The sequence below is a fragment of the Haliotis cracherodii genome, unplaced genomic scaffold, assembly GCF_022045235.1.
Source record: "Haliotis cracherodii isolate W230 unplaced genomic scaffold, xgHalCrac1.p SCAF_1, whole genome shotgun sequence".
Lineage (NCBI taxonomy): Eukaryota > Metazoa > Mollusca > Gastropoda > Lepetellida > Haliotidae > Haliotis > Haliotis cracherodii.
This window is the reverse complement of record NW_027266264.1, coordinates 9,170,373-9,183,239: the sequence shown is the minus strand read 5'-3', so window position 1 is coordinate 9,183,239 and position 12,867 is coordinate 9,170,373. Positions and strand designations below refer to the sequence as shown.

General features: G+C 42.5%; 1 protein-coding gene across 2 annotated transcripts; it reads right to left on the bottom strand.

The window, feature by feature from the left end:
* Positions 1-8,097: 8,097 nt before the first annotated feature.
* Positions 8,098-12,115, bottom strand: LOC139459478 (isatin hydrolase-like). 2 transcript variants are annotated; one of them, XM_071240927.1, is made up of 3 exons: positions 12,044-12,115; positions 9,180-9,355; positions 8,098-8,842 (listed from the first exon to the last, which is right to left on the bottom strand). In XM_071240927.1, exons 2-3 carry the CDS (start codon positions 9,353-9,355, stop codon positions 8,125-8,127), a joined length of 894 nt encoding a protein of 297 aa, XP_071097028.1. In that variant the 5' UTR covers positions 12,044-12,115; the 3' UTR covers positions 8,098-8,124. The 2 variants fall into 2 exon arrangements, with proteins under 2 accessions (XP_071097028.1, XP_071097021.1); XM_071240920.1 differs by lacking the exon at positions 12,044-12,115 and adding an exon at positions 11,915-12,010.
* Positions 12,116-12,867: the final 752 nt, after the last annotated feature.

Genomic DNA, 12,867 nt, shown 5'->3' with positions numbered 1-12,867 from the left:
CAAGCGTGGGTTGCTGAAGACCAATCTTAACCAGGATCTGTACAGGAGGAACAATACAGTGGGTCCTATCACACAAGTCACGAATGTCTTGAATAAGACACGTGTTCCGATGCGTCAAGGAAATAGTGCTGGAAGAAGGATTTCAGATATAATAGGTATCCCATCCGTACTGGACAAGTAGATAGTCGTAGAAGGAGGCCCCGAATCGCCCTCGTCTCACTCTTATATGTGCGAGGAACGCTATTTTAGGGAACCTCCCAATTTATTCATAATGACACGAAGAAATAACGTTGTGGAATCTCCATAACAACGTCAGTTTCTGGTCCATGTCCCATGCTTATCGATACAGGCACGACAGCATATGGGAATACTGGATATCAAACACCAGATTGCCTCCCGTGCCATTCTTCCTGAAACGCCTGCCCAAGCTGCTGCAAATTCTGAGAACGCTGAGATCGGTTGCGAACCCAGAACATCCCAAAGGTGTTCAATCGGTGACATGTGTTGAGATTTGGCTGGCCAGGGTAATGTGGTGATGCCTTGCTGCCTCAGACAGTCCACTCAGGCATTTCTGGCCTACGTGCCGGGCAAATTGGGCTGACCAGTGGACGTAACATTTGGTCCACACAACACATACCGGTCATGTCCCCTAGCATCATGATCAAATCCGTTCTGCTGTCGTATGTGATACCAGACCAGACCACGATGCTGCCACCACTGTACCTATCGTGCTGTTGGTTTGCTGCCGGAGGGAACCTTTCTCTACGTCTAACATCAGTAACGCGTAAACAGAATCTCGATTCATCTGAAAACATAGTGTACTATACCGCTTTTGCAGGTATATATACCAGTAGATTATTGCCAACCTCGTTTTCATGTAATTAAAAGTTTGTAATTCGCATTGGTAAGACATATCTCAGAGGATCATAGCATGCTGTTGTAAAGCTACATGCTGTTATTCGTAAAATAATCATATGTCAATGTCATCATGTTACGCATATTGTTTATGATATGTCAGTACCCAATAAGCGTCAACGTCAATAACGTGCCTGTGAAAAAGATCCTGCTTACATTTGCAAGAGTTTTCCACTGACCGTAACTTTCGGTCCTAGGAAATAACGTTCGGAAGCGGGAGCGTCCTTGCAACGCAAGGGAGTGTCCGGGTACGCCCAGGAGAATTAAACTAAACAATAAAGTGTATTCTACATAATTGTGTTCTTGTATTAATTACAATAAAGTGCAATTAATGAGCCATTAATGAGTTAATATTCTGAAACAAAGAACTTAAATATATGAAGAAAATATTTACATGCACCAGTATTCTTTTTAAATGTTGAATCCGGGTACATAATACGATTTGATTTTATTCGATCTAACGCGGTTGTCTAACTTAGTCACTCAAGGATACAATATAAATTTGCTCACAACATCATCAAATTACCAACTGAAAGATATTTAAATTCCGGATATAATAGACAAACTTAACACAGTTGTACAAATACAGTATGCTGACATGCGCCGTGTCCTCTACAGCCAATTAGGGGACCAAGAGGGGTAAAATGAAGAGGTTTAATGTTTTAAAAATGTCAGTAACATATTTCCTGATCAAAGTGATCACAACAAGGACACACCATCACTCCAGACTATGAACGGTATTAAAGTGCAGGATTTTTTATTGCCTGGCATCTGCGTCAATCGAACAGTGACAGTTCAACAACATGCCAAGATTAACAGAAGTGCAAAGAAACAACGTCATTTGCCACTTGCAGGCAGGGGAATCCCGATCAGCTGTAGGCAGGGTTTTCAAGATTATGGCGGTTTCAACAGCATGAGTAAACACGTGATTGGCCAAGGTCAGGACGACCAAGGGTAACCAGCCCCGCCCAAGATTGCCACATCCGACTGCGCCACCTACGTGAAAGGACGACCACAGCCATCCCAACCGCATACCAAATACCCGGACTGCGCAGAATCTCCGACCGGACCGTACGAAACCGTTCAAGAGCTGAAGGTCTTCCAACAAGACGTCCTGTTACACGCGTCATATTGAGTCGACAACATTGTCAACAACGACTGCATTGGCGTCGTCATCACAGGGTATGGCATCACCTGCGATGGAGGAGATGTCTGGTTCAGCGACGAATCAAGCTTTCTCCTCCGTCGAGGGGTTGGAAGAGCATGGGTGAACGTTACACCGGAAACTGCGTACAGGAAGTGGACAGGTTTGGCGGGGGTAGCGTTATGATGTGTGGGCGGCTCTCTCTCATCATGGCAGGACAGGTTTGGTCCATATCCAGGGCAATCTTACGGCTCAACGATACATCAACGAAATTCTCCTACCACACGTCCTCCCAGTTGCAGCCAACGGCAACGGTGTATTCCAGCAGGACAACGCTCGACCGCATACTGCACGGACCACAAGAGCCTGTCTACAGGCTGATGTTCTCCCCTGACCCCCAATATCACCGGATTTGAACCCGATAGAGCATCTGTGGGATGAATTGGATAGACGGCTACGCCGACGTCAACCACAACCCCAAACGATGCAGCAGTTGGCTTTTGCGTTGCCGGTCGAGTGGGATTCCATTCCCCACAATGTGATTCGCATACTCGTAACTTCCATTGGCAGGAGATATCAGGCCGCTATCGAGGGACATACGCGTTATTGATGGCAGCTGACCTTCACCTTGAAATTTTCCTATGTACCGATATTGAGTTGACTGCAATCACCAAGTGTTCACTCCACAAAATATTGGTTCAATACCTTGTACGGTTCCTCGTATAAATGTATTTTCCTACCTCACACAAATCTGGCTTAGCGTTTCTTTTTTTGAAGAGTATATATAAAAGGAAAGCGATGCAACAAGGCCAACTCACCAAGTTCGACGACGAATGCAACAATGTCCACTGTAAATACACCTTTAAAACTATACACTCATTTCAAGCCAATTCACAATGAGACATGGATGAAGAAAGTCGAAGCCGTACTTTGGGAGCTAGCGTCTTCAGAAGCTCAAAATATCGTGCTTTTTCAGAACCCAAATCCCTGCTCTTTACTTGTATCGCCTACTAATGTTTTGTATAATGGATAGTGTATACAAATACTAAACGCCAAAACACGTTGAATCGATGACACCTGTCAGCCCAACCATCGTCATTCTTTCTGCGACACAAACCTGATGGTATTATAAGTTTACATACTTGTATTCGTCCCAGCTAGCCCTCTCCCGTGCCCTGTCCGCTATAGACGACCTTAATCTTGAAAAAAAGCCAGCGATCTGATTGGTTAAAAATAAAATATGAACGAAACAATTATCTTCTCTACATCGTCTGCAAAATGAATGGCGCGGTTTTGTTATTGGGTAGGACGCTAATGGGGCCTTTACATAAGGCCGTGTGCGACCATAACATTTGTCAGGTCGTCGTTGGAGGCTCAAAGGAGGCAGAATAGTTGCCCAGGTCGTTCAAATGTAGTACACAGGAGGTTCAGGCATCGCCGATGAACGCCATTGTCGCCGTCGATTTTTGAACATGTTCAAAACAGTCGCTCAAAGGTCGCCGAGGCCGTTGGTTGCTCAAAGGTGGCTCAAAGGAGGCAGAGGGAGGCACATGCATTGCCGCTGTTGCAGAATGAAGGCACAGTGGTCGCTTAATGGTCGCCAGGTAACAGATGCGTTCTGCTGAAATATTTTCCGCCAATCATGGGCGACGCTTGTGCCTCCCTTGTGCCTCCTTTAGGCGATCAACAGCGTTCATTGAACGATGAATTTGGCGACCACCATGCCTCCATTCGGCGACTACGGCAACCCTTGAGACACCATGGCAATGCTTCTGCCTCTTTTCTGCCTCCTTTGAGCTACCTGTAATGCCTCCTCAGCCTGCCTATAAATAGAGGGCGTGTACCTGCAGTGTTTCATTGTGGTTGCAGACGCTGAACAACTCGAGCACTTACTGCTGAACAACTGCTGGAGCAGTTACATAGAAACATGATTTTCTGGGTTTAGGCAACCATTGAGCGTCCTGGCCAGTTTTTGATCGCTCAAAGGTGGCACAAAGGTCGCAGCCTTGTGTAAAGGGGGCTTAAGGCTTTTCATTTCGTTTCAAAGAGAGACTTTCAAATTGATAGAACTTTCATTCAACATTAATAGTAAAGACGCATGAAGTTTCTGTCAGAAAATATGATTTTCTCTATTTTGACCCCATGGGTGTGCACACGGCTTGCATGAACGCATCCAAAAGGTTGGGAAGTTAAGATGGTTACCATTCTACAGGCAGATCATGTCAACACACAGTGTACCTTGTGAAAATCTTTACATTGAAAATGAACTCGCAATTTTTACTTCCTATTTGGTGGTGAGATACGTTTGACGAGGTGTATAGGTACACTATGTTTTCAGATGAATCACGCTTTATTGATTGGAGACAGCGGAGAGAGAGGTTCTTTCCGACAGCAGTCCAAGAACACGATAGGCACGGTGGTGACAGCATCGTGGTCTGGCCTGGCATCACATATACGTGAACACGAGATCAAATCTCCAGATATGTCACCGATTGAACACCTTTGGAATGTTCTGGGTTCGCAACCGATCTCAGCATTCTCAGAATTTGCAACCACGTATTTTCTATATCCAGTATTCCCAGATGATGTCGTGCCTGCATCGATGATCATGGGGCATGGACCAGAAACTGACGTTGTTATGAAGATTCCACAATGTTATTTCTTTGCGTCATTTCTGAATAAATTGGAGGTCCCCTAAAATAGCGTTCCTCGCACATATGAGAGTGAGACGAGGGCGATTCAGGGCCTCCTTCTACGACATCTACTTGTCCAGTACGGATGGGATACCTATTCTATCTGAAAGCCTTCTTCCAGCACCATTTCCTGGATGCATCGGAACACGTGCCTTATTCAAGACATCCTAGTGTGACACATTTTAGACATTCGTGACTTGTGTGATAGGGCCTACTATATTATTCCTCCTGTGAAGATCCTGGTTAAGATTGGTCTTCAGCAACCCTCGTTAGTCGTATAACTGGAATATTACTAAGTGCGGCGTTCAAGAACAAACAAGGAATCATTATCATGTTGCTGCAACAATCCTGATCCATCGCATGATTGTGAAGCTAATCCTGTGTATTTCCATATAATTTGTTGATTGTTCATTGTTGTTTGCTGATTTTACAATTTAGTTCTGAAAGTACCGATTGCTGGGTTTCCTTATCTTTCGCATTTCACTTTGGGAATCAACACTTTACGCTCTAGAAGCTACAAATGTAACACCTAAGTGCTTCAGCGGTCTACCTCTGGGATGTTATTGCTTGTTACTAATGTGCTGCACAAATGTGTCTTCCAAATTATAAACATCACAAAATATATTTAAGTATCTCAATATATATTTCAATATTTCTAAATCTGTTGTGTTCAATAAATTGTAATATAGATTCGTGTTTTTGTTTTCTTTAAATGTATTAAAAGAAATATCTTATTAATCGGCGTGCGCTCTGAGGTGAGACGTCGGAAGCGAAAGACCATGGGGTGATATGTTAAAATTTTGCGATTTTCTAAGACATATATGAGCATTCAATGACAGACGTGAACGTTTAGAAGATTTTATAGGCATGAATAAGAAGGAGATAGCAGGGACGGTAGCCATTTGTCAGACGGTTAATCGGTAAAACGTGATCAGACAGGAGAGTCGACGGTTTCTTCAAGTAAAACCCAACAATACTTATCTCTCTGTACTGAGACAATTTGTAAGTTCAAATGCAACTGGTCGCGGTTATTAATTCGACACAAGCCTCAAATACACTTCACTTTGAAACCGAATCACATCAGTCCCGCCCGAGATGAAGCGGTCTGACGTCCGAGGCTTCAAGCTCGTGCTATTGCATACATGAGCATATATACTTGCATATATGAAGGGGCTCATGAAATATAGTGAGTGAGTTTGGTTTTAACGTCATCTCTAACAATATTCCAGTTACATCACATCAGCTTAATGTTGGAGGAATGCCCGAATTCAAAGTAATGCAGGTGTCAGACGTCAGCCAGGGATAGAACGCTGTCGGAACAATGTTGAAGTTGAAACAATGCACGGAGGTGGTTGTCATTCGTGATAATGACACTAAATTGAAGGTCGTCAAATCGCTCTTAACCATAGGGACTGTGATTTTCAGTCTCCAGATTAAAACACGTGCGGTATCCACTTTTTGCTTTAATGCAGACAAATGTTTGGCCCATCGTGGGGGCATGACCCATTATTGATCAAGTCCTCTCCACCGTTCATACTTTGACTACACGAACGGTTTCACGTAAGAATCTAGAACATCATACCTGTCACCGTGCCCCGCTGAAAGACATGAAGATCAGTTCTTCCAGCTCTACTGATCCCACCACAAATCATGATTGAACCCGCTCCATAGCGGTCATGTTCGGCTACATAGGAATCCTGAAATATTTCTCCCTGTCTACGACACACTCGGGCACGACGATCTGTGAAGTCTGGTATCTCGATTGCTCAATGAAACGTACTGGAGCCCTGTCCTGGTCTGTCCAGTTGATGTGATCTTCAGCCTGATCCAAACTTGCCTGCCTGGGATGTCGGTTCCGGAGACCAGACTCACAGAGACGATTACGTACTGTTTGAGAAAAATACATGACGCCACTGGCGTTCTGCAGGTCATTTCTGAGAGTGGTGGCAGTAATGGGGTGATATAACATCTTGCTGCAATAAAGAGAAACACTGTGTGGTGGAATACAGCTGATCCGTACGTCTGGTATCGATTCCAAACCCTGCTGATCATACTTTGGCCGACACCAAAGACGTTGTGTTGACCCAGTTCCAAGCATGCCTATGCCTAATTCGTCGGTCTTTTTCGCTGATGAGTCATAAGTGCATTCAGTTGTTAGAATCCTCAGTAGCAAATGTTGTTGTGCTTTATCATAATGATGTACATGTGCAACGATTCTGTCACGATACATCCAAAACACAGGTTTTGAGGCCCTTCGCGCACATCGTTCACATGATCGCATGCATCTTTCCGTTCATCATGAAATTGGGGTCTTGTAGGGATTACCGAATCATTGTGTTCCAGGACGTTTTTTGATATCATCAAAACTCGATCCTAAGTAAACTTTGAGTGGTATATAACAATGTATATAACAATTCGGGACTGTTTGATTTCTATATACAGTAAACTACGGTTATAACGAACTTAAAGGGACCACTAAATTTAGTCCGTAATAAGCGTAGTTCGTTATAAGCACATACACAGCATATATACAGCAAATGGACGGGGCCAAAAAACAGTTCGTTATATCCGTCAGTTCGTCATAAGCGTGTTCGTTATAAACGTAGTGTACTGTACAGTGTTCTCCAATTGAAAAAAAACCCGCGAACCTCAGACTTCAATGTACCAGTGAAGATCCGGGTTAGAATTGGTCTTCAGCATCCCATGCTTGAGGCGAATATGCATGTTTTAAATGGCGACTAACGGGATCGGGCGGCCAGGCCAGGCCAGGATTGAGCGGAAGATTGGTAATTTGGTTCCCAGCCGTCACACCAAAAGATGTTAAAAGATAGTACTTGTTAAATCACACACGCACGCGCATACTTCAACCTAGTTGTTCAGACCGAATCAAATGTAATTGGTTGGCTATCCCATACACATTGGTTTTTTACATGCATGCCTTTCCTCTTAATAAAGGGTCGAACGACTAATTGCTAGGAACAAGTGTATGCGTCCAAGGTCTTGCATACATGTACTCATTAACGAGTCATCTTGCATAAATACCTGTGGGTGGGTGGATGGATTTTCTAGAGGGATCAAATCCATTACTATCATCGCTATAGCGACTACTGGTAGACCATGTTTTGATTGGTTGTTGTTTAACGCCGCACTCGGCAATAGTCCAGCTATATGTAGTACCATGTAATAATTCTTTTACATCCCCAAATTCATCCTGCTTGTAAAGAATAACACATCTCCCAAAATCATTGACATGATTATTGATCCGATTCGCAATCGAAGAAAGTTGGCATTTATTTCAGGAAATCTTTATAATAATGAAAATGATGTAATACCGATGGTTCATAATAAAACAACTTACTAGCTCATAACAGGTTATTCAGAATGTGACGCACGTGTTATTAGTGTCCTGAAACACGTGCTGTATATACCGTAGACACCAAACAAGATACTGGTAACTACGACAACAATCCACGTGGTCCTGTATTCACGGGAAACAAGCGGGTCAAAGGTTGCTATAATTCGGGCAGGTCCGCCACTTCCGTCAAACAACTTCATCGCACCAACAAATATTGTTGCCCCTGCGACGGGAATCTTCTCAATGTTGGCCACATTTTCCAGCCCGATAATTCCGTTCTCTCCAACCAGAACGTGAACTTTGAAGGTCGTCGACTGGCCGTAGTCAACGGAGGGAGTGTCGACCCCAACGATACTGACGTTTCTATTGGTCAACAACCAGGAAATGGCATCCTCGTGGTACCCTGGGAAATGGTAAGTGGAGGGCGTGTCGGGCTTCTCGCTGTTGAACACAAGGTGCTTGTCATGGAACCGGGAACCCCAACCAGAGTTCATGATTACAATGGCACCGTGTGGGATCCGACCGTGCTCGCGTTCGTACCTCTCGAAGTCGGACTTAGTAACTCTGTAATCGTGATCCACTTCCGCCTGTGACGTCACGTCGATAACCACCGCTGGACCAATCAGACGCTCGGCTGGAATCTCATGCGCCCTCCATTTACCTTTGAAAAAGTGGGCAGGGGCATCGAAATGCGTTCCTGCGTGTTCGGGAGTAACAAACCAGTTGATTTCAAACCTGGTGGAGAAAAGTGAGAAAAAGATTGACATGTGATCAATAGTTTAGTGATTCTATTTAATTATCTGAAACATTTATGATGATAAATATTTGGTGAAATAGAACTAAGACTCAAACACAACTTCGAGCCTCAGGAACCTCATTTGATATTATGGTGGGCTTGGGATTTCATCGATAACAATACATAGTAATTGTAACTGAAAAAATTCTATAATCTCGATACAAAATCCCAACTTCCCCCCCTTCTCCCGAAATTGCCTGACACAAAAATTACATTGTTGCAAGGTATTTATTAATCCTACTTTCATGGGTGATAAAAATATTATCAAGCCCTTACCATAATTTAGACAAGAAGCCACGAGATATGATGTTTAACTTGAATTCAGGAATTCCTTCACCCGGCCAGTGGGCCATACCTTTCTTGTGGGGCCAGGTAAGGTCTACCACCTTCATGTTGCCGCTGATTGACGGTAGTAATACGCCGATGCAAACGACAAAGCTTCCATGCTTCATCTAGGAATGTAAAACTCAATTTCAGATACAGCGAAATTTAAAAGGCAACAACACTTGCCTTCCCCTGATTGTGCCGCGTCCCCCGTGAGCCTAGACTGTCTTGTCTTGTGCAGATGCTGTTTGGGGAAATTAAAATGTCAGCAAACATGTACATATTTTTCACACTTATAGCGCTTATCAAACACTGACCAAACACAAGCATGTCCGTGCAATATATCTAGAACAGATATCTCAAGGATAGAACAGTTTGATCATTGTTGTCAAACCCAGATATCCTTAAAGACTAATGCAGGACAACTCATCAAGGCCAATCTTCAAACTAGTAGCTGGGTCATACTATGAATATTCCAACGATCATGGAACCATGACAAACCATAATGAGACATATATGAAGGCATTCTTACAATTAACATGTGGAACATGTTTTAGACCTCCTGAAATTGCTCATGATGTGATATTTTGTTGCTAATATTAAGTCAATTTTCCAGTCGATAGACAACAAGTCAAATTATTTGCCGGGCGCATTTTCCCCAACAATTAAGATCGTGTTGTGACAGTGTACACAGAAGCTGTTAAATATCCCTATGGGAATCTCACCATCGGTCTGAAATCGACTACACCCGAGACTGAAAGATTCAAGACTAATATCTTGCAGAACTTCTAAGAAGAACGGGGGCACGTGTGGTCCAGGCATCTGAGGCGCCGCTGCAGAGCTCCGGAAACCTGGGATTGTGGGCTCGAATCCCGGTTCACTCCGATTATGTTTCTTGGTAAACGTCTGAGACCTGCATCACTTCGGGCTTCCATCCCACATTAAAGCTGCCACGCCGTGATAAAACTAGAATACTGTTCAAAGCGGCGTTAACCCCCTGGATGCAAGAGGGACATATGCATGTGTCCCTCCTCTTCAACCCTCACTTTGAAGTCTGATAACATTCAACATACATCACGCACGCAAATACACTTAATGGTTGTGAATTCTGTGGGAAATTCCCAGTCTTGTGATATCATCCACTGTCATTTTAGGTACATTACTGAAAATTACCTCTGAAAATTAGGTACATCATTATTATTTCTTAATAATTAACGCGACTGTACTAACGTACTATCACCCAAGAGTTAGCACACCTAGATTCAATCAAAATAGTTGCTACGTTTTCATTGACAGCACGTCTCTTCAGCAAACCTATTTTCGACATCATACTAGCATCGATTTGTTGTGCGCTAATTTATACTTTGTGTGTTAAATGTGTTGTTAATGGTTTAAATCTAATTTATAAAAAGCTTGAAACGTGATATAATTGGACAATTTTATTACTTTAATTTAAAAGCTCAAGAAGTCTGGAGTAGGCTATATTTAATACAAGGAAACGATAGGCTAACCTTCGCAGGTGAGGAAGGAAATATTATTGTATTTACAGTACAATTATAAGTAATATCTAGATTAAGTAAAAGAGAAAATTACGAAACATATGATTTACCTGGATTTAATTACTTTTCAATATGAATATGAAATTGAATTACGAAAATATAACCCAGCAAAATCGTGTAACCTCTCTGTCGTCTTTTGACGTCACAGAGAAATATCAGTTTTCATCATTTACGGCAAGCTTTTATTTTTTTTTTATTTGAAGGATAACGTTATACATGAGCGTAGTGTCACGGGACCATATATGGTCAAGTGAAAATGTCCCTTATCAACTGTTAATTAAGGTGTCAAACACTGAGTGTGCAAAATCAAAACTATCACCCCAATCATCTTATCTTTAACGTCGTTTAACTCATACTTAATACAGTGCTATGGATTGTGAAATATGGTGAGAATAGTAACGTTTTTCGTGAAGTTTTTATGCCATGATTGAACTCCAAACGAATGTGGCGAATATTTATCATTCACCTAGGTCACATACACGTAACTAAAAAAAAGCTTTACTTTCCCCACTATACGGTTATTGGTGTAAAACTACTGACCATTTGTCCGCAAAGGGAGTTTTTTGTTCAAGTATTGCATATTTTTATCGACTGTGTTTCATGACGAGATAGCATGGCGCTGGAGTGAGTTAAAATTTAACGTCGCATCAGCATTATTTCAGCCATATAGCGACGAGCATGGCGCTGGAGACGAAACATTATGTGTATGATGCAGATTAATAGAAACTATTCAAATCTAAGATATGGAAAGATAACTATGGTCGTTAATATTAAAGTGGTAAAATGTATATTTATAGGCAGAAAGTTCATGATCAACACGTAAACATTGAATAGCAAAGACCCAAGTGATCGACAGGGCACGTTCGCTGTTCATTGCTGTCCTACATGCTCGCCCGTCCCAACAAATAACTGCCGTTTTTTTATATCAAAATGAGCAAGCGTCACTCAGCCGTGTGATTGATCAAACTATCTGACCTTGAGAATGAATTACCCTAACCGTTTCCCATTTTGATTTCTAAAGTGAGGCCACGACGTCTAAACGTGAGTTGACGCCATATTGTAAACATCTTTTTGTCGATGGTACTCGCGATACAAACATAATACAACTGCTGAAACCATAAACTTAACTTTTGAAATGATGACAGCAATACCTTTAAGCATTTGGATTGAGCGCATATGGAAAGGCGTGACCGACAACAAGCCTTCGTTTAAAATACACTAGAATGTAACAAATCATTGAACATACAAAGTACATACATTGGTGTGTCAGTCGGTCACGCTACCTGATAGGAATGGAATCGAGAAGTACAGTAGAAGTGCAGATTAAACCTTCGCGTGCAGACACCCTTACAGAGACGAAAAGGACCCTGGGAGCGAAGGCAGACGCGACTAACTGCGTGATAACGCGAGATAATGGTTACCACGTGGTGCATTAGTCAATTACTTACACTATTCTGGGAGTCAGGCAGGTGTGATGCCGTACCGATGTTGGCGTGTGTCACCTCAGTGAACACAAAGAGTAGCTTACGATGATATACAGCTTAATACGAACTTGGGGTATATCTGGAGAGTAGTTTTAATCATTTTAATGTAACTTGTTGCACATAAACAGAGGGGAGAGGAAAGTCCCAGAGAAGATAAATTTAGATGTGGCACACAGAATGGGGAGGAGCTACAGGAATAAGGCCAGGTCTGATGTAGCTAGATTTAGCTTCCTCGGCTAGAACGACGAAGTCAAGATATCACCTAGAAAGCTCACACTACAACACTGGTGAACAATTCCCACACCAGATTATGCAAAGAAGAGAATGTTCCTCCCTTACACGAAAAACACAGGAAGAAAGAAGCAAAAATCTTGGTTTTAGGAAAGACAAACTTGTCATCAATTCCAGTGGACCTTGAAAGAGAACTGAATACTACTCTGTGGAGCAGCCTCAAGAAGCATTAAACACTCAGAAAACTCAATTCTCACGCTCAAAACCCACAGCCAAGAAGAATAGGTTCAGTCGCCCTCGTACTATTAGTTCATATGATGTGTTACGCTTTGAAAGTAAACTTGATAAGTTATATGAAATACTAAC

Coding starts and splice junctions, on each gene's coding strand:
- LOC139459478 (XM_071240920.1), bottom strand. CDS start 11,962: ATGCGCTCAATCCAAATGCTTAAAGGTATTGCTGTCATCATTTCAAAA. Junction 9,356..11,914: donor TTGCTGTCATCATTTCAAAA/GTTAAGTTTATG, acceptor TTACATTCCTAG/ATGAAGCATGGAAGCTTTGT. Junction 8,843..9,179: donor GGCTTCTTGTCTAAATTATG/GTAAGGGCTTGA, acceptor TTTCTCCACCAG/GTTTGAAATCAACTGGTTTG.